This window comes from Panthera tigris, chromosome F2, assembly GCF_018350195.1.
Source record: "Panthera tigris isolate Pti1 chromosome F2, P.tigris_Pti1_mat1.1, whole genome shotgun sequence".
NCBI classification, from domain to species: domain Eukaryota; kingdom Metazoa; phylum Chordata; class Mammalia; order Carnivora; family Felidae; genus Panthera; species Panthera tigris.
In genome coordinates this window covers 79,432,796-79,455,532 of record NC_056676.1, presented here as the reverse complement: position 1 = coordinate 79,455,532, position 22,737 = coordinate 79,432,796, and the positions used below count along the sequence as shown (strand labels likewise).

General features: G+C 40.6%; 1 protein-coding gene across 3 annotated transcripts in view; it reads left to right on the top strand.

Annotated features, from left to right (window-relative positions):
- Window positions 1-22,737, top strand: part of TRAPPC9 (trafficking protein particle complex subunit 9) — a 578,179-nt gene that overhangs the window by 32,861 nt on the left and 522,581 nt on the right. For all 3 annotated transcript variants that reach the window (XM_042973222.1, XM_042973221.1, XM_042973223.1), the window contains one exon: window positions 19,715-19,836. In XM_042973222.1, the coding sequence (XP_042829156.1) occupies window positions 19,715-19,836 (122 nt within the window). The remainder of the gene's footprint in view (window positions 1-19,714; window positions 19,837-22,737) is intronic.

Below are 22,737 nucleotides of genomic sequence, written 5' to 3'. Positions count from 1 at the left end.
GGAAAACTGGACAGTGACATGCAGAAGAATGAACCTGGAGCACTTTCTTACACCAGACACAAAAATAAACTCAAAATGGATGAAAGACCTAAATGTGAGACAGGAAGCCATCAAAATTCTAGAAGAGAAAACAGGCAGCAACCTCTTTGACCTTAGCCGCAGCAACTTCTTAGTCAACACGTCTCCAGAGTCAAGGGAAACAAAAGCAAAAATGAACTATTGGGACCTCACCAAAATAAAAAGCTTCTGCACAGCAAAGGAAACAATCAGCAAAACTAAAAGGCAACCAACAGAATGGGAGAAGAGATTTGCAAATGACATATCAGATAAAGGGTTAGTATCCAAAATCTATAAAGAACTTATCGAACTCAACACCCAAAAAACAAATAATCCAGTGAAGAAATGGGCAAAAGACATGAATAGACACTTCTCCAAAGAAGACATCCAGATGGCCAACCGACACATGAAAAAATGCTTAACATCACTCATCATCAGGGAAATACAAATCAAAAACCACAATGAGATACCACCTTCCACCTGTCAGAATGGCTAACATTAACAACTCAGGCAACACCAGATGGTGGCGAGGATGTGGAGAAAGGGGATCTCTTTTGCATTGTTGGTGGGAATGCAAGCTGGTGCAGCCACTCTGGAAAACAGTATGGAGGTTCCTCAATAAACTAAGAATAGAACTACCCTATGACCCAGCAATTGCACTACTAGGTATTTATCCACAGGATACAAAAATGCCGATTCGAAGGGGCATATGCACCCCAGTGTTTATAGCAGCACTGTCGACAATAGCCAAAGTATGGAAAGAGCCCAAATGTCCATCGACTGACGACTGGATAAAGCAGATGTGGTATATATACCACAGAGTACTGCTCGGCCATCAAAAAGAATGAAATCTTGCCATTTGCAACAGTGTGGATGGAACTAAAGTGTATTATGCTAAGCAAAATAAGTCAGAGAAAGACAAATATCATATGATTTCACTGAAATGTGGAATTTATGAAACAAAACATCAACATGGGGGAGGGAAGCAAAAATAAGATAACAGAGAGGGGGACAAACTATAAGAGACTTTTATTTATTTATTTATTTATTTATTTTTTTTCTTTTTTTTTTTTTTATTTTTTAATATATGAAATTTACTGTCAAATTGGTTTCCATACAACACCCAGTGCTCATCCCAAAAGGTGCCCTCCTCAATACCCATCACCCACCCTGCCCTCCCTCCCACCCCCCATCAACCCTCAGTTTGTTCTCAGTTTTTTAACAGTCTCTTATGCTTTGGCTCTCTCCCACTCTAACCTCTTTTTTTTTTTTTTTTTTTTCTTTCCTTCCCCTCCCCCATGGTTTTCTGTTATGTTTCTCAGGATCCACATAAGAGTGAAACCATATGGTATCTGTCTTTCTCTGTATGGCTTATTTCACTTAGCATCACACTCTCCAGTTCCATCCATGTTGCTACAAAAGGCCATATTTCATTTTTTCTCATTGCCACGTAGTATTCCATTGTGTATATAAACCACAATTTCTTTATCCATTCATCAGTTGATGGACATTTAGGCTCTTTCCATAATTTGGCTATTGTTGAGAGTGCCGCTATAAACATTGGGGTACAGGTGCCCCTATGCATCAGTACTCCTGTATCCCTTGGGTAAATTCCTAGCAGTGCTATTGCTGGGTCATAGGGTAGGTCTATTTTTAATTTTCTGAGGAACCTCCACACTGCTTTCCAGAGCGGCTGCACCAATTTGCATTCCCACCAACAGTGCAAGAGGGTTCCTGTTTCTCCACATCCTCTCCAGCATCTATAGTCTCCTGATTTCTTCATTTTGGCCACTCTGACTGGCGTGAGGTGGTATCTGAGTGTGGTTTTGATTTGTATTTCCCTGATAAGGAGCGACGTTGAGCATCTTTTCATGTGCCTGTTGGCCATCCGGATGTCTTCTTTAGAGAAGTGTCTATTCATGTTTTCTGCCCATTTCTTCACTGGGTTATTTGTTTTTCGGGTGTGGAGTTTGATGAGCTCTTTATAGATTTTGGATACTAGCCCTTTGTCCGATGTGTCATTTGCAAATATCTTTTCCCATTCCGTTGGTTGCCTTTTAGTTTTGTTGGTTGTTTCCTTTGCTGTGCAGAAGCTTTTTATCTTCATAAGGTCCCAGTAATTCACTTTTGCTTTTAATTCCCTTGCCTTTGGGGATGTGCCGAGTAAGAGATTGCTACGGCTGAGGTCAGAGAGGTCTTTTCCTGCTTTCTCCTCTAAGGTTTTGATGGTTTCCTGTCTCACATTCAGGTCCTTTATCCATTTTGAGTTTATTTTTGTGAATGGTGTGAGAAAGTGGTCTAGTTTCAACCTTCTGCATGTTGCTGTCCAGTTCTCCCAGCACCATTTGTGAAAGAGACTGTCTTTTTTCCATTGGATGTTCTTTCCTGCTTTGTCAAAGATGAGTTGGCCATACGTTTGTGGGTCTAGTTCTGGGGTTTCTATTCTATTCCATTGGTCTGTGTGTCTGTTTTTATGCCAATACCATGCTGTCTTGATGATGACAGCTTTGTAGTAGAGGCTAAAGTCTGGGATTGTGATGCCTCCTGCTTTGGTCTTCTTCTTCAAAATTACTTTGGCTATTCGGGGCCTTTTGTGGTTCCATATGAATTTTAGGATTGCTTGTTCTAGTTTCGAGAAGAATGCTGGTGCAATTTTGATTGGGATTGCATTGAATGTGTAGATAGCTTTGGGTAGTATTGACATTTTAACCATATTTATTCTTCCAATCCATGAGCATGGAATGTTTTTCCATTTCTTTATATCTTCTTCAATTACCTGCATAAGCTTTCTATAGTTTTCAGCATACAGATCTTTTACATCTTTGGTTAGATTTATTCCTAGGTATTTTATGCTTCTTGGTGCAATTGTGAATGGGATCAGTTTCTTCATTTGTCTTTCTGTTGCTTCATTGTTAGTGTATAAGAATGCAACTGATTTCTGCACATTGATTTTGTATCCTGCAACTTTGCTGAATTCATGTATCAGTTCTCGCAGACTTTTGGTGGAGTCTATCGGATTTTCCATGTATAATATCATGTCATCTGCAAAAAGCGAAAGCTTGACTTCATCTTTGCCAATTTTGATGCCTTTGATTTCCTTTTGTTGTCTGATTGCTGATGCTAGAACTTCCAGCACTATATTAAACAACAGCGGTGACAGTGGGCATCCCTGTCGTGTTCCTGATCTCAGGGAAAAAGCTCTCAGTTTTTCCCCGTTGAGGATGATGTTAGCTGTGGGCTTTTCATAAATGGCCTTTATGATCTTTAAGTATGTTCCTTCTATCCCGACTTTCTCAAGGGTTTTTATTAAGAAAGGGTGCTGGATTTTGTCAAAGGCCTTTTCTGCATCGATTGACAGGATCATATGGTTCTTCTCTTTTTTTTTGTTAATGTGATGTATCACGTTGATCGATTTGCGAATGTTGAACCAGCCCTGCATCCCAGGAATGAATCCCACTTGATCATGGTGAATAATTCTTTTTATATGCTGTTGAATTCGATTTGCTAGTATCTTATTAAGAATTTTTGCATCCATATTCATCAGGGATATTGGCCTGTAGTTCTCTTTTTTTACTGGGTCTCTGTCTGGTTTAGGAATCAAAGTAATACTGGCTTCATAGAATGAGTCTGGAAGTTTTCCTTCCCTTTCTATTTCTTGGAATAGCTTGAGAAGGATAGGTATTATCTCTGCTTTAAATGTCTGGTAGAACTCCCCTGGGAAGCCATCTGGTCCTGGACTCTTATTTGTTGGGAGATTTTTGATAACCGATTCAATTTCTTCGCTGGTTATGGGTCTGTTCAAGCTTTCTATTTCCTCCTGATTGAGTTTTGGAAGAGTGTGGGTGTTTAGAAATTTGTCCATTTCTTCCAGGTTGTCCAATTTGCTGGCATATAATTTTTCATAGTATTCCCTGATAATTGTTTGTATCTCTGAGGGATTGGTTGTAATCATTCCATTTTCATTCATGATTTTATCTATTTGGGTCATCTCCCTTTTCTTTTTGAGAAGCCTGGCTAGAGGTTTGTCAATTTTGTTTATTTTTTCAAAAAACCAACTCTTGGTTTCGTTGATCTGCTCTACAGTTTTTTTAGATTCTATATTGTTTATTTCTGCTCTGATCTTTATTATTTCTCTTCTTCCGCTGGGTTTAGGCTGCCTTTGCTGTTCTGCTTCTATTTCCTTTAGGTGTGCTGTTAGGTTTTGTATTTGGGATTTTTCTTGTTTCTTGAGATAGGCCTGGATTGCAATGTATTTTCCTCTCAGGACTGCCTTCGCTGCATCCCAAAGCGTTTGGATTGTTGTATTTTCATTTTCGTTTGTTTCCATATATATTTTAATTTCTTCTCTAATTGCCTGGTTGACCCACTCATTCGTTAGTAGGGTGTTCTTTAACCTCCATGCTTTTGGAGGTTTTCCAGACTTTTTCCTGTGGTTGATTTCAAGCTTCATAGCATTGTGGTCTGAAAGTATGCATGGTATAATTTCAATTCTTGTAAACTTATGAAGGGCTGTTTTGTGACCCAGTATATGATCTATCTTGGAGAATGTTCCATGTGCACTCGAGAAGAAAGTATATTCTGTTGCTTTGGGATGCAGAGTTCTAAATATATCTGTCAAGTCCATCTGATCCAATGTATCATTCAGGGCCCTTGTTTCTTTATTGACTGTGTGTCTAGATGATCTATCCATTTCTGTAAGTGGGGTGTTAAAGTCCCCTGCAATGACCACATTCTTATCCATAAGGTTGCTTATGTTTATGAGTAATTGTTTTATATATCTGGGGGCTCGGGTATTTGGCGCATAGACATTTATAATAGTTAGCTCTTCCTGGTGGATAGACCCTGTGATTATTATATAATGCCCTTCTTCATCTTATAAGAGACTTTTAAATGCAGGGAACAAACTGAGGCTTGCTGGAGGGGAGGTGTGGAGATGGGCTGAGTGCATGATGGGCATTAAGGAGGGCACTTGTTGGGATGAGCACTGGGCGTCAAATGTAAGTGATGAATCGCTAAATTCTGTTCTTGAAATCATTATTACACTGTATGTTAACTAACTTGGACTAAAAAAAAAAATAAAAAAAAAAGAAGAAAAAGAACCAAGTTTCTCCTTTAGTCATTTCTAGCAGCTAGGCTTTTGAGCCCTTGATCTGCATTTGAAACAGAATACTTCCTGGTGTCAAACTGTTGTTTTTTTTTTTTTTTTTTGTCATTTCTGAACATGTCATGTCCATTCAGCAACTGTTTCAACTGTTGGCCAATTTCAGCTAATTCAAATTTGCTTTCCTGTTTTCACATTGAAGGGATTTTCTCTGCCTATAATAAAAATAAGCAAGAGGCGCCCGAGTGGCTCAGTTGGTCATAATCTCATGGCTCGTGAGTTCGAGCCCCACGCTGGGCTCTGCGCTGACATGTTGGAGCCTGCTTGGGATTCTCTCTCTCTCTCTCTCTCTCTCTCTCTCTCTCTCTCTCTCTCTCTCACTCTCCCTCCCTCCCTCCCTCCCTCCCCCTTTCTCTGCCCCTTCCCCACTGGCACTGTCTCTGTCTCTCTCTCTCTCAAAATAAATAAACTTAAAAATAAATAAGAAATTTGTGCTTACAGTGAAGGCACTGTTCTAAGGTGCTGTTTTTTTTTTTCCTTAAACAGCTTTAATACAATTTACCCTTTTAAAATATACAATTCCGTGGTTTTTACTGTATTCCCAGAGCTGTGCACACATCACCACATCAATCTTAGGACATTTTACTGCCCTAGCTAGAAGTCCTGTGCTCCTTAGAAGTCACTCTTCACTGCCTCGTCCTCCACACCCCCAATCCCAGACGCTCACTCACCTGCCTCTATGTATTTGTCTCTTCTGGACATTTTAGGAAAATGGAATCAGACAACATGTGGTCTTTTGTGACTGACTGCTTTCACTTAACATAATGTCTTCAAGGTTCATCCATGTTGTAGCATGAATCAGTACTTTTTTCATTGCTAATAATATTATTCTGTGTGAATATACCACTTTTTGTTGACCCATTCATCAGTTGATGGACATTTGGGTGGTTTCTCCTTTTTGCCTGTCATCAGTAATGGTGCTGTGGACGTTCACGTACAAGTTTTTGTGGGTGAATGTTTTCAGTTCTCTTATCTGTAAACCTAGGAAATGGAATTGCTGGATCATGTGGTAACTCAGTATTTAACTTTTTGAAGAACTGCGAGATTGTTTTCCAAAGTGGTTGTGCCATTTTGTATTCTCATCGGCAGCATAGGAGAGTTCCGATTTCACTACGTCCTCACCAGTGCCTGTTACTATCCTGATTATTGTCATCAGTGAGCATGAAGTGGTATCTCATTGTCCTGGAGATTTGCATTTCCCGTATAGCTAACTATGCTCAGCATCTTTTCATTGTGCTTCTTGGCCATTTGTATGTTTTCTTTGGAAAAATATCTGTCCAGATCCTTTATCAAACGTTTTTTACTTGAGTTATTTGTCTTTCTCTTATTGAGTTGTAACAGATCTTTTTATATTCTGAATACAGCTTCCTTATCAGATACATGATTAAAATTTTTTTCCTACTCTTCTGTGTGTTGTTTTTTTCACTTTCTTGATGGTGCCCTTTGAAGCAGAGACATTATAAATTTTGATGAAGTCCAGTGTGTCTGTGTTTTCTCTGTTGCTTGTGCTTTTCGGTCATATCTAAGATATAAGATGCTGTATATAAACTTTACATATAAAGCAACCTAATCCTTACAAAGATTTTAGGAGATAGTTACTGTTGTGATGCCTCGCTTATAGATGAGGAAATCGAGATGCAGAAAAGTGCATTGACCTGCTCAAGGTCACAGCTAGTAAGTGGTGATGTGGCAGTTCAAACCCATGAGTTTGTCTCCAGTATCTGGCCTCTCAACCACCATACTCTGTTCCTTTCATTAATTAAATCATTTATTAAAAACTCTTTGCCTGTTTGATTTCTTACTGTTTTTTTTCTCATTGGGACCTCATCTCTTCATGCACCTTGCAGAGTTCAGTGTAGGTTTATTTAGGTTTAGTGCAGGTGGAAGCATTGCTATGAATGAATTTCTGCATTACTCAGCTTCCAGTGATGATTGTTGCTAATTGAACTAAGAAAGTTGTGCTTCAGGCTTTTCTAGTCATGACACTAAAAGTAGAGTCATGACTACAGAGCATTCAGAGAAAACATTGGGTTGATTTCATTTTGCTAACCAATGAAACAAACCCCCGGTGTCGAAATAGATTATAAGTCTCCCAGAATAGGGTCACTCTCTTCCTTATATTCATTTTGTTTGCTTATAGTGTTTAGACAGTGCCTTTTGTCCAGCAGATTAATTAGAACACTGTGACCATGATCACCGTCCATAGTAACAGAATTTAAAAAAAAATTTTTTTTAAACGTTTATTTATTATTGAGAGACAGAGAGAGGCAGAGCATGAGCCTGGGAGGGGCTGAGAGAGGGGGAGACACAGAATGCAAAGCAGGCTCCGGGCTCCGAGCTGTCAGCACAGAGCCTGATGCGGGGCTCGAACCCACAAACTGCGAGATCATGACCTGAGCCGAAGCCGGACGCTCAACCGACTGAGCCACCCAGGCACCCCCGTAGTACCAGAATTTTGACAACGGTATCTGTGGTTTGTTTCACAAGGGAAAAGATAACATAGAAATACTTCTCAGATCTATTTGAAAAGCCTGGAACTTTGAGAAGAATTCCACGAACCGTACAAAGCTGTTTTCACTAATTTTAGATCTATCTAAGACATTTTATGGTTACATAGCAGAGTAAATTTCATGAACTAGACTTGACAAGGGAAGTGTAATATTGATTATTTGCTTTAATTAAAATATTCTGCCTTGGTTAAACTAATTAGTGCTGTGAGTAAACAAATATAAGCTTGCATTTGTATGTGGTGTGAAGATAGACTTCCCCTCTATTTCAATCTGCTTTTCAGAGCATTTTTGTAGCTTTTCAACAATGTTCTAACTTTAGAATTCTATTTTAAAAAATCATCACTTTGTCTAGTGCAGTTTGTACTGGGTTTAACCTGTCTTATGCTCAGAATTCTGCCGTCTCCTGGATAAAGATTTTCCTCTCATTATACTGAGTTAGTGTCAGAGTTACAGGAATTGTGATTTCTAGGCCTTTCCTCTCCATGTACTTGAAGTTGGTGTGTCAAATATGATTTTCCTTCATTTCTTGAATTTTTATTATTCAATTATAATTTTTGAAAATGGGTTTATTTCAATGTTTTATAGATTTACGTAGAAACTGCATGTGTTTGCGCTTTTAAATTTTCCATTTATAAACAACTTAAATGTACTCATTTGTTGTTTTTTCACTATTTGTTTACTTCTTTATAATTTTTTTCAAGTTTATTTTGAGAGAGAGAGAGAGAGAGAGAGAGAGAGAGAGCATACGTGTACCTGCGTGGTAGAGGGGCAGAGAGAGAGGGTGACAGAGGATCCAAAGTGGGCTCTGTGCTGACAGCAGAAAGCCTGGTGCCCGGCTTGAACTCATGAACCACGAGATCATGGCCTGAGACGAAGTGGGATCTTTAACCACTCAGGTGCCCCTACTTCTTTATGATTAATTAATACAATTTTAGGTGTGCATGCTTTTAAAAGTACCTTATATTTCCTTGTTGTAAAAGTCATGTTCATTGTAGAGAATTTAGAAAATAAAGATAAACAAAATAAATTTAAAAATTAGTGGTAACTTTCCCTCCTAGGGATAAGTAGTAATTGGTTTTGAAACTGGGCAATGTAAGTCCTCCAACTTTGTTCATATTTTTCAAATTTGTCTTGGCTGTTATGGGTCCCTTGAATTTCCCCATGAATTTTAGGATTCAGCTAGTCAATTTCTACAATGAATCCAGCTGGGATTTAAAAAAACATTTAAAAAAAAATTTTTATTTTAGAAAGAGGGAGAGAGAATGCAGGAGAGGAGCAGAGGGAGCGAGACAACTCCAAGCAGGCTCCACACTCAGTGTGGAGCCTGACATGGGGCTTGATCCCATGACCCTGGGATCATGACCTGAGCCGAAATCAACAGTTGGATGCTCAACCAACTAAGCCACGCCAAGCGCCCCTTGTATTTTCCAAATTTGTCTTGGCTGTTATGGGTCTCTTGAATTTCCCTATGAATTTTAGGATTCAGATAGTTAATTTCTGCAAAGAATCCAGCTGGCATATTGGTAGAAATTACATTGAATTTCTGGATCAATTTGGGGAGTATTGTCGTCTTAAGAATATTAAGTCTTGGGGTGCCTGGGTGGCTCAGTTTGTTGAGTGTCTGACTTTGGCTCAGGTCATGATCTTGCGGTTTGTGAGTTTGAGGCCTGCATGGGGCTTGCTTTAGATCCCCTGTCCCCCTTTCTCTCTGCCCCTCGCCCAGGCATGCTCTTTCTCTCAAAAATGAATAAACAATAAAAAAATAGTTAAGAAAAAGAATATTGTCTTGTGATCTGTGAACAAGGGTTGTCTTTCCATTTATTTAGGTCTTCTTTAATTCTTGTCAACAGTATTTTGAGTTTCCAGAGTATCATTTAATGCTTTTTTTTGGGTTAAATTTATTCCTAAATATTTTATTCTTTTTGAAATGATTGTGAGTGGAAAGGTTTTCTAAATTGCATTTTCAGATTGTTTATTGCAAGTGTGTAGAATGTGTGGAAATAACAATTAACTTTTATGTATTGCTCTTAAATTCTGCAGCCTTGCTGAATTCATTTATTAGATGTAATAGTTTTTTTTAGTGGATTTTTAAGGATGTTCTATATGCAAGATCATGTCACCTGAAAATAGGATTTTTTCCTTTTCAATTTGGATGCCTTTTATTTAATTTTCTAGTCTAATTGTCATGGCTGTAACTTCTAGTACCTTGTTGAGTAAAAGTGGTGAGAGAGGACATCCTTAGCTTATTCCTGATCTTACAGTGGAAGCGTTTAGTTTTGTACATTAAGTATCATATTAGCTATAGGTTTTTCACAGATGTTCTTTATTTATTCCCTTCTATTCCCAGTTTGTTGAGTGTTTTTATCACGAAAGAATGTTGAATTTTGTCAAATGCTTTTTCTGCATCTTTTGAGGTGATCATGGTTTTGTCCTTTATTCTGCTGATAGGGTGTATTATATTAATTGATTTTTGTGTGTTAAACAAGTCTTGAGATAAATACCACATGGTCTTTTTGTAGAATCATCTTAAATGTTGCTGGATTCAGTTTGCTATTATTTTCTTGATGAGTTTTGCATCTGTATTCGTGAGATATTGGCCTGTAGTTTTGACGTCTTTCTGATTTTGGTGTCAGGCCCATAGAATGGCTCATGTTCTTTCCTGTTATATTTTTTGTGAAGAATTAGTATTAGTTCTTTAAACATTTGGTGGAATTCACTAGTGAAGCCATTGGTATCTGGGCTTTTTTTTTTTTTTTTCTTTGAGAAACTTTGCTGGTTTAATCTCTTTATTTGTTATGGGTCTATTTAGTTTTTCTGTTTGTTCTTCAGTTTGTTTTGGTATCTTGCACCTTTCTAGGAGTTTTCTCATTTCGTCTAGGGTATATAATTTATTGGCATGCAGTGATTCATAATATCCCCTTATAATCCTTTTTATTTTTTATTTATTTAAAAAATTTTAGGTTTGTTTATTTATTTTGAGAGAGAGAGAGAGTGAGCAGGAGGGGGCAGACAGAGAGAGAGAGAGAGAGAGAGAGAGAGAGAGAGAGAATCTTAAGCAGACTCTACACCATTAGCATGAAGCCTGATATGGGATTCGAACTCTTGAACCATGAGATTATGACCTGAACTGAAACCAAGAGTCTGATGCTTAACTGACTGAGCCACCCAGGTGCCCCATAATAATCCTTTTTAAAAATTAATCAATTATTTAATTAATTAATTTTTAAACTTTCTTTTATTTATTTTTCTTTTTTAATTTATTTTTTAATGTTTATTTTTCAGAGAGAGAGAGGGAGGGAGGGAGGGAGAGAGACAGAGCATGAGCGGGGGAGGGGCAGAGAGAGAGAGAGACACAGAATGCAAAGCAGGCTCCAGGCTCTGAGCCTTCAGCACAGAGCCCGACGCGGGCTCAAACTCACAAACTGTGAGATCATGACCTGAGCTGAGGTTGGCGTTCAACCGACTGATCCACCCAGGCGCCCCTCCTTTTTATTTTTTAATGTTGGTAGTAGTGTCCATTCTTTTAGCCCTGATTTTATTTTAATTTGTAATTTTTAAAAATTTTGTTATTTATTTATTTGTTCACCTACTTACTTTACGTAAGTAATCGTTACATCCAACGTGGGGCTTGAACTTACAACCCTGAGATAAAGAATCCCATGCTCTGCTGACTGAGCCAGCCAGACATCCCCTTTCATCCCTGATTTTAGTAATTTGACTCTTCTGTTCTTTTTTGGGGGGCATTTTGTCAATTTTATTGATCTTTTTTAAGGAACCAACTTTTAGTTTTGTAGATTTTTCTCTATTTTTAAAATGATCTATTTCAATTATTTCTATTTTATAAAGACAAAAATCTTTATTATTTTCTTCTTTTGCCTTGATTTTAGTTTGTTGTTATTCTAGTTTCTTAGGTTGTTGACTTGAGGTCTTCTTTCTTTCTTTCTTTTTTTTTTTTTTTTGAGTAGGTATTTATAGCTATACATTTCCCTCTAAGCACTGCTTTTGCTGCATCCCGCCTTTGGTATATTGTGCTCTTCTTTTCATTCAGCTCAAAGTATTATCTAATCTCCCTTGTGATTTCTTCTTTGACACATTGGTTATTTAGGTGTGTGCCATTTAATTTGCAAATATTTGTGAATTCCCTAAATTTCCTTCCATTTTTGATCTCTGATACAAGTCTGTTGTAGTCCGAGATCATACTTTGTGTGATTTCAGTTCATTTCAATTTGTTGAGATATGTTTTATGATCTAGCATGTTGCCTCTCCTGGAGAATGTTCTGTGTATGCTTGAGAAGAATGTGTATTCCCCTCCCGTGCTCCCATCGGGTGGGGCGCTCCGTAGGTCTGCTGGTTCTACTTGCTATTGACTTTTTCTGGTCTTATCTTATCTCTGCTCTGGGATTTTTACCACGCTTCCTCCAACTTCCTTCCGCTTGCTTAAGAATCACGACTCCTTCAGTATTTCTTCCTGAGTCAGTTGCTAACTCTCTTGATATATCACCGTTCTTATTCTGGGATTTCTACTTTTTCAGGGAAAAGAAATTAGATCCTCATGCTAGACTTGGTTCATTATGAAGGGTCTGGCGGTCGTCACAGTGTCGCTTTTATCATGGGCCCCTGCGGTGATGTTTTCATTGCAGTGCATCCCTTCCCAGCGCCCAGCCAGGCGGCTGCTTGTTGGAGGAACGCGGTGGATGTTATGAGTGGAAGAGTCACTGTTCTGCTTGTGGCCTATGATCTTGGTCTGTGACGTGTCTTCTCCAACTTCGTTTATATTCCTAAGTGTGTATGTTGTAGTGCTCTTGTGTTTACAAAAACACATCCTGTTTCTTTGTTATTTTAAATTAAGATGTTTTTAGGTTTTATTTACGTAGCTACGTATATGTGTGTGTGCATGTATGTATGTGTGTGTGGGTATGTATTTATTTAAAGTTAAAAAAATTTTTTTAAAAATTTTTTTTTGAGACAGAGAGAGACAGAGCATGAACGGGGGAGGGGCAGAGAGAGAGGGAGACACAGAATCGGAAGCAGGCTCCAGGCTCTGAGCCATCAGCCCAGAGCCCGACGCGGGGCTCGAACCACAGACCGTGAGATCGTGACCTGAGCTGAAGTCGGATGCTTAACCGAGTGAACCACCCAGGCGCCCCTAAAACAAATTTTTTTTTTAAATGTCTATTTATTTTTGACAGAGACAGAGCATGAGCAGGGGAGGGACAGAGAGAGAGGGAGACACAGAATCCGCTTTTTTTTTTAATTTTTTTTTTTAACGTTTATTTATTTTTGAGACAGAGAGAGACAGAGCATGAACGGGGGAGGGTCAGAGAGAGGGAGACACAGAATCCAAAGCAGGCTCCAGACTCTGAGCTGTCAGCACAGAGCCTGACACGGGGCTCGAACTCACAGACTGTGAGATCATGACCTGAGCCGAAGTCGGACACTCAACCGAGTGAGCGACCCAGGCACCCCTAAAGTTTCTTTCTACTGTTTATTATTTATTTTTGAGAGAGAGAGAGTGAGACAGAGCGCGAGTGGGGGAGGGGAAGAGAGAGGGAGACACAGATTCTGAAGCAGGCTCCAGGCTCCCGGCATCAGCACAGAGCCCAATGCGGGGCTTGAGCCCATGAGCCCTGAGATCATGACCTGAGCCAAAGTCGGATGCTTAACTGACTGAGCCACCCAGGCGCCCCCGTATGTATGTATTTATTTGTTTGAAAGTAATCTTGGGGTGCCTGGGTGGCCAGGCCTCTATGCCCAGCATGGGGCTTGAACTCATGACCCTGAGAGCAAGAGTCCCCTGCTCTACTGACTGAGCCAACCAGGTGCCCCCACATCCTGTTTTTAATAGACTTGCTTTGTGATTGAATTTACCAGAATTATAATTATTTTAACTTCTGATTTTGCAATAACTTAAAACTTCCAAAAATTTCAAGTTTCAAGAACAGTGCGAAGAAATCTGACACACTCTTCGTCCCGATTTACCATTGTTAGCACTTGTTTTATTATTGGAACTCTGCGTGCCAATATACAACTTTTAGGGCCCTTCAAGAGTAAGTTGCAGACCTGTTGCCCCCCCCCCCCGAGTAAGGTAGAGCGTTGCCTAAGGACAAGATCATGTACATACAAAAACATAGTGTGGTGATTAAAATCGGAAAATTGAAAACTGAGAGAATACTGTACTCAGTTTTCTGTACTAACCTGTTGTACTAACTGGTGCAGTTCAGCAGTTCTGTCTCTCGAGTCAGGATCCAGCTCAGGCTCACACATTGCATTTTGTTTTCCCGTCATTTAGTATCATTTAACCTGGTACAGTTTCTCAGCTTTTCTGTGTCCTTTGTGACACTGATCTTCTGAAGAGCATAGACCATTTATTTTATAGAATGTTCCTTAGTTTGGGTTTGCCTGAAGTTGCCTCATGATTGTGATGTTATGCATTTTGCTAGGGTGAAGGATCCAGAATAAGGGGTGTTTTGACTTCATTGCATTGTATCAGGGAGCCCCGTGAGGTGGGTTTGTCCCATTATTGGCGATAACTTTGTGGCGTTGGCTAGGTTTCTCCAGGGTAAAGTTAACTATTTTCCTTTCTGTGATTGATGAGTGCTTTGTGGAAAAACACTTTGAGACTATGTAAATACCCTATTTCTCATCAAACTTCTATATAGCAGTTGGCATTTACTAAAGATTTTTACCTGAGTTGTTGATGGTTGCCAAGTGTTGATGGTCTAACTTCATCATTACTTATCCACTTATTAGCATTCTAATGCAAGTAAGAGCTCCTGTGTCCTTCTCTCTGTCCCTTCCTTCTTTCCTTCCTTCCTTCCTCCCTCCCATTTGTCGATTCATCCACCCCTCCCACCACCCCTCCCTCCCATCTTTCCATCCGTCTGTCCATCTGTCATTACTGTGGACTTGTGGATCTTTATTTTATTCAGTGGGTTCTAATCCATTGCTTTAATTCTTTATTATATGGTCCATTGGCTAGATTTGATCAATGGAAGCTCTTCATGCTGGCCCTGGTATCCTTTACAAGTTCCCCGTCATTTTTTGAGCACTTCTTTACTTTCTGGATGGAGATATTTATGGACATTTTATACTTTCCCTGACCCAGCTTTGAAATTAGACACTCCTCTCCAGTGTTCTACTACCTTTTGTTGGTGAATGCTATTTAGAAACCAAAACCTGGGCACTGAATAGGCTTATTGCTTCTACACCCTTTGAGAAGTTCATAGTGTCATCTAGAGTTCATACTCTGTGATCTCTAATTCCAACCCAAACCCCAAGGAACCTTTCTAGTTTTTCCCTGTTTTATATTCATATCTTCCTTCTCCAACAGTGGGAAATCTGGCTCCCACTATTTTCAGTGTGCACTCATTTTCTCAGTCCTACAGTATATAGAACGTCAGAATTACTAACCAATATCACTACAAAAAGAAACCTTTAAGTAAAATTTAAGAACTGTTTGTGCTCTCTTTGTCTTCATACTGAGGATAAATGTACAAGGTACTCTGATCAGAAGTTGATTGGGTTTGTTCTTTAATCTCCCTGTCAATGGAATTGTGTTATTACTTTGAAATACCGTTAGGCTCATTTGTTTCTGTTTGTATGCCATATAGGGTTCCCCTATCTTTACTGATTGATTTTTTTTTTTTTTTTACCACTATATAAAACATGAACATGGTTCTAAAAGTCAAAACGTTACAAAAAGTTATATCCAGAGAAGGGTCACTGCCTTTCTTATCCCTCCCACCTGATTCCCATCTACCCCATAGGTAACTAATCTCATCTGTTCCTAGTTTTTCATTCTTGTAGGGGTTGTGTTGTGTGTGTGTGTGTGTGTGTGTGTGTGTGTGTGTGTGTTTTGTTGTTGTTGTTAAAAAAAAAACAAACAACCCAGATAGATGTTCTTATTTCTATTTCTTGTGCATATGACCTATTCTTTTATATTTGGCTTTTTTTGTTCTGTTTATCAACATATCTTGGAAATCGATTCCTATCAGGCTGTGGAGATCTTCCTCATCCATTTCCGCAGCTGTGTGACACACACACAGAGTGTGTGTGTGTGTGTGTGTGTGTGCGTGCGCGCGCGGTGTGTGTATGTGCGTGCGCGCGCGTGCGTGCGTGTGCACGCACCTGCGCCATATTCTGTTCACGTCTCCTCTGCATGGACTTTTGGTTTCCAGCATTTTGTAATTACAGGTGCTGCTGCAGTGAGTGGCCTCATCCATACGTACTGCTGTGTTACTGGGCTTGTGTCTTCACCATAAATTCCTAGAGATGGAGTTCCTGGGTCAAAAGGTTAAAAAATATAGACACACTTACTAGATTTTACCAAATTTCTCTCCACTGGGGTCGCACCACTTTGCACTCACAGGAGCCGCGCAGGAGGGTGCCTTTTCTCCACCAGTTTGTCAGCCGAGCTCCTTGTTGACTTTTTACGCTTTTGCCAGCTCGCTAAGAGTGAGAAGCGGTGTCTCCTACCACAGGTGATATCCAGCATCTTTTTAAATGGTGAGGGCCGTCTTTGTGTTTTTCTTTTATGAATTGTCTGCTCGTGTCTTTGGCTCATTTTTTTCTTTTGGACTTTTAGCTTTTTGTCTCTCAATTTTATGACCCCTTTGTATATTAGAGCTCTTAGCCCTTTGTGATGTATATTGCAGCTATTTTCTCTCAGACCATCATTTATGTTTTGGCTTCATTTGTGGTATTCTTGCTGCATTGTCACATAACCGAATTTATCAGTGTTTTAAAATTGCGCTTGGATTTGCATCATATTTAGAGAGCTTTCCCTCTGTCCAGGTTTTAGAGGAATTCACCTATGCTGTTGAACTTCTTTTATGGTTTTCTGTTTTATATCTGGATCCCAGATCATTTGGCATTTACTCTTGCGTTTGGTGTGAGGTCTGTTTTCATCTTTTTCCGAATGGCCATCCAGGGGTCCCAGTACTGCTGATCTTTGACGTGCCGGGGGAGCTCACTGTGCGCTCGCCCAGGGTAACATCCAGACCTACTGGCGGCACTGTCTTCCTTGCTGTCCCTCCGCCGACAGGGCGGAGTATCACGTTGCCGGGCTTTCGCTTCGTAGCAGGACAGCGGCTGTAAGTGTGACCCAGCACCGCTGCCGGCATCTCCTCCGCGCCAGTTGGCACCTGCCTTTTCTGAACACCTGTGTTTCTCTTCTCTCTCACGGTTTTGTCTTTCTGTCCCCTGCCTCCTTTGTCTCTGCTTTATGCCCTCTTATTTCTGCTTTGCTTTCCTTTGTGTCTGTTGCCTTTCCGGTTTTGGGCCTTGTACGCAGTCTTGCACGCAAGCGGACTCCGTAACTCTCTCCCTGTCTCTTGGATGAATGGATGATGGTTGGATGGATACCTGAGAACCCGTGTGATTATGTTGTTTTCCCAACTTCTCTGCCCACGTTTTCCTAACTGTGTTCTCTCATTTTCTCCCCTCCAGCCTGGCTGTCAGCCTGGCTGTTTCGTTGATTTTTCCCGTTTGTAGACTCCAGGCTATAGCCTTGATGACTCCTGGTTCCACTGGTCCACATTAACGTTACGTGCAGGCTGTTGACCCTTTGTAGATGTCCAGAAAGATTGCATCTATCGCATACTAGTATTTTTAGAGCTTCTTATTCTTTTATTGAACAAAATTAATTTGCTGTGACCCACTAAGCTGTCTTGTGAGCTCTGCCCTTGTTGGTTTCTGACATATTGTGCTGTTCTGGGCTGTGGTGTGGGCGTGTACACCCCCCCCCCCCCGCCCCGTATTGGCGTTGAAGGTCATCATTGAATGAACCCTCATTTTCAGTGGTGCCATTTCTGTAAAAGATGGAGGGGCATTTCCTCCTTCTTCCTGGTTGGAGACGTCTTGATCATGTACTGTTCGGAAGAGAGGAGGTACCATATGAAGAGCAAAGGACCCGCTTCATTCTGGCCTCTCTTATCTTTCCCTCCCTTTCTTCAAGGGAGAAGGGTAGAATTTAAGGATGTAAAGATAAATTGTTAGAACCTATTAAATAAGTCAAGACTGCCTATTACTTATTAAATATTTTAGCCAGAAATAAGTGTATTATATATAGAAAAACATGCAAAGCACAATCGTATAGTGGTGGAAAATGTAGGCCCAAGTTCGGATCCTACCCTGGAGTCACTGGCTCTGTAATTTTGAACACTAGTAAGGATACTCGGCCTCTCCAGGACTTGTTTCATCACCCGCGGAAATGAGATACACTAGGAGTGCCTTCTTCCTAGAGTGGCTGGGGGTTGTGAGTGAGGACCTGCAAAATCCTTGTTAGCACAGGTTCTGAGTCCTTCTCAGTGCAAAAGAACCTATCTTTGGCTGTGATGATGGTACAGCCACTCTGTGTAAGTGCTCATCGCTCCAGAGGGGTGTCTTGTGGCTGGGAGGTAGAATTCTCAGTTCTGTAGCACTCAAGAATTGTGTCATTGGGCCTCAGTGATTGGAATCTGTTCTTTAAAAAATGTATATTTTAGGTTTTTTCGAGCATGCCCTTTTCTTTTATTATTTATAGTTCAACCCTCTCATCCCTTGCTGTGATTTTCACAAAATCCAGAGGAAACAAGATCCTAAGCCACCTGCCTCTTCCTGGTCCCCTGTGGTGGTTCTGTCTTCCCCAACGAGAGGAGGGTTTTGTGTAGGAAATTTTCTTTGTTTCCCTTTTCTTGGAGTCTTTCTGTCCATTTGTCACCTGTCCATCTGTGTTTCTATCCACTTATTCTTCTGTCTTGTTCCCAAAAGTATTTGAGACAGCTTAGAGAAGAACAGAATGTCAAACAAGCAGGTGAGAAGATGGGGCCAAGGTCAGAAGCGAGGGTAGGAGACAAGCTGGCACGCGTGGGGCAGGCATTGAGAGGCACGCCTGTGTCCTATGGATTGTCGGGATGGGCAGCAGCCCTGTGCCTGAGACCCCAGCAGGCGTGAAGGCCTGAAGAGTTTGTCCCGGTGATAAACTAGCGGCTTAGCAGGAGCCCAGCTGTTCCTGTTACCAGGCTTGGGAGAGTCGCTTTTGTGTTCTGTGAAATCAAAAACTGCTTCATCCTTTTTTTTTTTTTTTTTTTCCCTGTCCGAGTTCCATGCGTAGTTGGTTATGTTCTGTAAATGGAGATTTCTCCAGAACTCTCCCCCACGTTGGTCGGATGGCCGGGGAATTAGGTGGTTCTGCTAATTGATAGGCAGCCAGAAATAGACAATGACGACCACAGAAAGGATCCTGGCATTTATGAGTTCTGTTTCTTCAGGGCTGGACGGTTCAGAAAATGCTTTCATGTAGTTGGTGGTCATTTGAGGAGACAGTGTGGCCTCCTGCTGGCACTCAGAGTGTAGAGCTGTGAGATAGTGCTCGCCACTGGCGTGGTCTTCCAGATGCCTAAGCTGGTTATTATGAACACGGTACTTTTCTATAATGCACTTCATGTTCTTTAACAGAAAATTTCAACAAGGAGGAAAACTTACTTTGAGTCACTTAACATTTCATATGGTGCTTCGATGGTAAGACTTCTAGGGGATATACAGGCTAGGAAGGGGATACATAAGCTAGGAAGGGGGTATATGAGCTAGGAAAGGGATATATAAGCTAGGAAGGGAATATATGAGCCAGGAAAGGGGTATATGAGCGAGGAAGGGGGTATATGGGCCAGAAAGGGGGTAATGTGGGCCAGGAAGGGGGTATGTGACCGGGAAGGGGGTATGTGGGCCGGGAAGGAAGTATGTGAGTCAGGAAGGGGGTATGTGAGCCAGGAAGGGGTATATGAGCCAGGAAGGGGGTATATGAGCTGGGAAGGGGATATATGAGTCAGGAGGGAGGTATATGAGCCAGGAAGGGGGTATATGAGTTAGGAAGGTTTAAAAAACAGCATCATTATTTGAATTGCAGTAGGGAATATTTAAGTTTTATCTGGTTTGTGCCCCTCTTTCAAACAAAGAAGCAAGACAGAAAAAGCAAAAGATTATTTCTTTTCTTTCTTTTGGTTTGCAGGTGCCCTCACAACCAATGGCATAAATCCCGACACCAGTGCTGAAATTGGACGTGCTAAGAACTGTCTGAGTCCTGAGGACATAATTGACAAATATAAGGAGGCCATTTCCTATTACAGCAAGGTGATTTTACTGCTTCGTAAATCCCTTACATAATTGTGTTGTTTTAATCCGGGGTTCCTGGTTTACACTGTGAAATACTGCAGTACATCCCAATTATTTGGTTCTGTAAGTATTCATGTATCATTCTCTAGTGCATGATACTATATACTAAAACACTTCTTTATTTCTGATTCATAATAGTGTGAATTTCATATTTGGAAAAAGGGGAAAAAGGACGATCATAGCCCCACTACTCGGAGATAACCATTTTAACATTTTGATATCTATTTTCTGGTCTTTCTGTCAACATATATTGCCTATATTATAAAAAACGGTGAGCATCCTATACTTACTGTGTGGAGACCTGCATTTTTCATGTGGCATATCTCTGTAGTTAAACCTTCCACGGCCTGATTTTTAGTGATGTGGGCGGCATTCCATCTTTTGGATGCACCCTTCTTAATACTCTGGGTTTATTTATTTGTTTATTTAAATGTTTATTATTTATTTTTGAGAGACAGAGACGTAGCATCAGCGGGGGAGGGGCGGGGCGAGAGGGAGACACAGAACCCAAAGCAGGCTCCAGGCTAGGCTGTCAGCACAGAGCCCGACGCGGGGCTTGACCCCACGAACCGGGAGACTGTGACCTGAGCCGAAGGCAGATGCTTAAGCGACTGAGCTACCCAGGTGACCCTTGGATTTAAAAAAAAAAAAATTTAAATTTCATATCTACTTTCTGAAATACTGAAAACAAGAAGTCAAGCTGTGTAGAAGAGCGGTAGCAAAAGCAGAAGATGAAACCCGCCCACCTCTCCTACCCTTGTTTCTTAGAGTAACAGCTGTTAACAATTTGGTACATCTCTCTTGTGACCTTTATGCCTGTGAAATGCATATATGTGTGTATGTATATCTCTTATTTAGGAAGATGAGATTATACCGCATGTGTTATTCTGCAACTTGCTTTATTCACTCACAGATTCATCCCAGATGTCCTCCCACTGCAAACCTGCTTGATTATTTCAGATAGGGTGGAAAGTCTTCCATGTTTTTTTTTATGTTTATTTATTTTTGAGAGAGAGAGAGAGAGAGAGAGATAGCGTGTGAGAGGGGGAGGGACAGAGAGAGAGGGAGACACAGAATCTGAAACAGGCTCCAGGCTCTGAGCTGTCAGCACAGAGCCCGACGCGGGGCTCGAACCCACGGACCGCAAGATCATGACCTGAGCCGAAGTCGGACGCTCAACCGACTGAGCCACTCAGGCACTCCAATTTTTAAAAAATTTTTTAAATGTTTGTTTATTTTTTGAGAGAGAGAGAGACAGAGTACGAGGATGGGAGGGGCCGAGAGAGAGGGAGACACAGAATCCTAAGTAGGCTCCAGGCTCTGAGCTGTCAGCACAGAGCCTGATGTGAGGCTCAAACTCACAAACCGTGAGATCATGACCTGAGCTGAGGTTGGACGCTTCACTGACTGAGCCACCCAGGCGCCCCTCGGGTGGAAAGTCTTCTAAAGTGTGGATGTAGTCATTTGTCAACACTTTTGTAAGAGGCCATCAGGAACCCAACACGGGGAGTAGACGGCACCTAGAGCAAAGCGAAATGCCTGCTCCCACAGAGCTCACTGCTCGCTCTGATTTCCTAAATTCTTACCTTTTGATGGATGCTTAGGTTTTCTCACTTTCCCTTGTTAGGAAAAAATGCATCAGTGAACATTCTTGTACATATATTCTTGTGTGATTATCCCTTTCGTTATGATTTCTGGAAATTTGGGGCTCCTGTGTGGCTCAGTTGGTTGAGCGTCCAAGTTCGGCCCAGGTCATGATCTCAGGGTTCGTGGGTTCAAGCCCCGTGCCTGACTTTGCACTGATAGTGTGGAGCCTGCTTTGGATTCTATGTCTCCCTCTCTCTCTGACCCTCCCCCACTCACGCTCTCTCAAAAATACAAAAATTAAATATTGAAAATTAAGCAAAAAAGATTTCTGGAAATTTAATCACTGGATATGACATTTACACTTGTGATAAGTTACTTTCAAGTTACTCCCCAAATTCCTTCTCCAATAGGATATGAAAAGGTATAGATTTATTTAACTGATTCTCTTCTATGAATATTAGTTCATTTCAGTTTTCCTTGCCACAGTTGTAAACAGTGCTGTGATAAACGCCCTGGTAGAGAAATCTTTTTGGACTGATTTATTTTTTTATTATTTATTTTAAGGAGATAGTACCTAGAAGTGGACTTGAGTCAAAGAGCATACATGGTGTTTTTAGAGTTTACTTACACATCGCCATAGTGTCGTGCCAAAAGGGTAACAGTCTGCTCTGTCACAAACACCAGCTATTGTATCCTTTCAGAGTATTTGTCACTGTGATGGGTGAAAGTAACTTCCCATTGTTTTAGTTTGGATTTGGTTACCAGTGAGATATTGGACAGTTTTTGCTTTATAGCATTTATGTTTCTTATATGAATTACCCATTTGTGTCCTTTGTACCCATTTAAGTTAGGGTGTTTTCCTTGTTGCTCTGTTATAGCTCTTTATATATGGTGAATACCATCTTCTTTTCTTTCATTGATGCCTATTACTAATCTGTTTCCTAAGGTTGCTTGCCTTTCATTTTGTTCAGGAGCTTTTCTTTTTCTTTTTGTGGTCAAAACAGGTTTCTAATACAGTAAATTTTTTCCTTTTGGGTTTTTACCTTTGGTATTATGCTTAGAAATACCTTAACAATAACATGGAACTCTTTTCTTCAGTTTTTTTTTTATAATAAAGTTTATTTGAGAAAGAGAGTACGTACGAGTGACAGAGGGACAGAGAGCGAGGGAGAGAGAGAATCCCACTCAGGCTCCCCACTGTCAGTGCAGAGCCTGATGTGGGACTTGAGCTCATGAACCATGAGATCATGGCCTGAGTCGAAATCAAGAGTC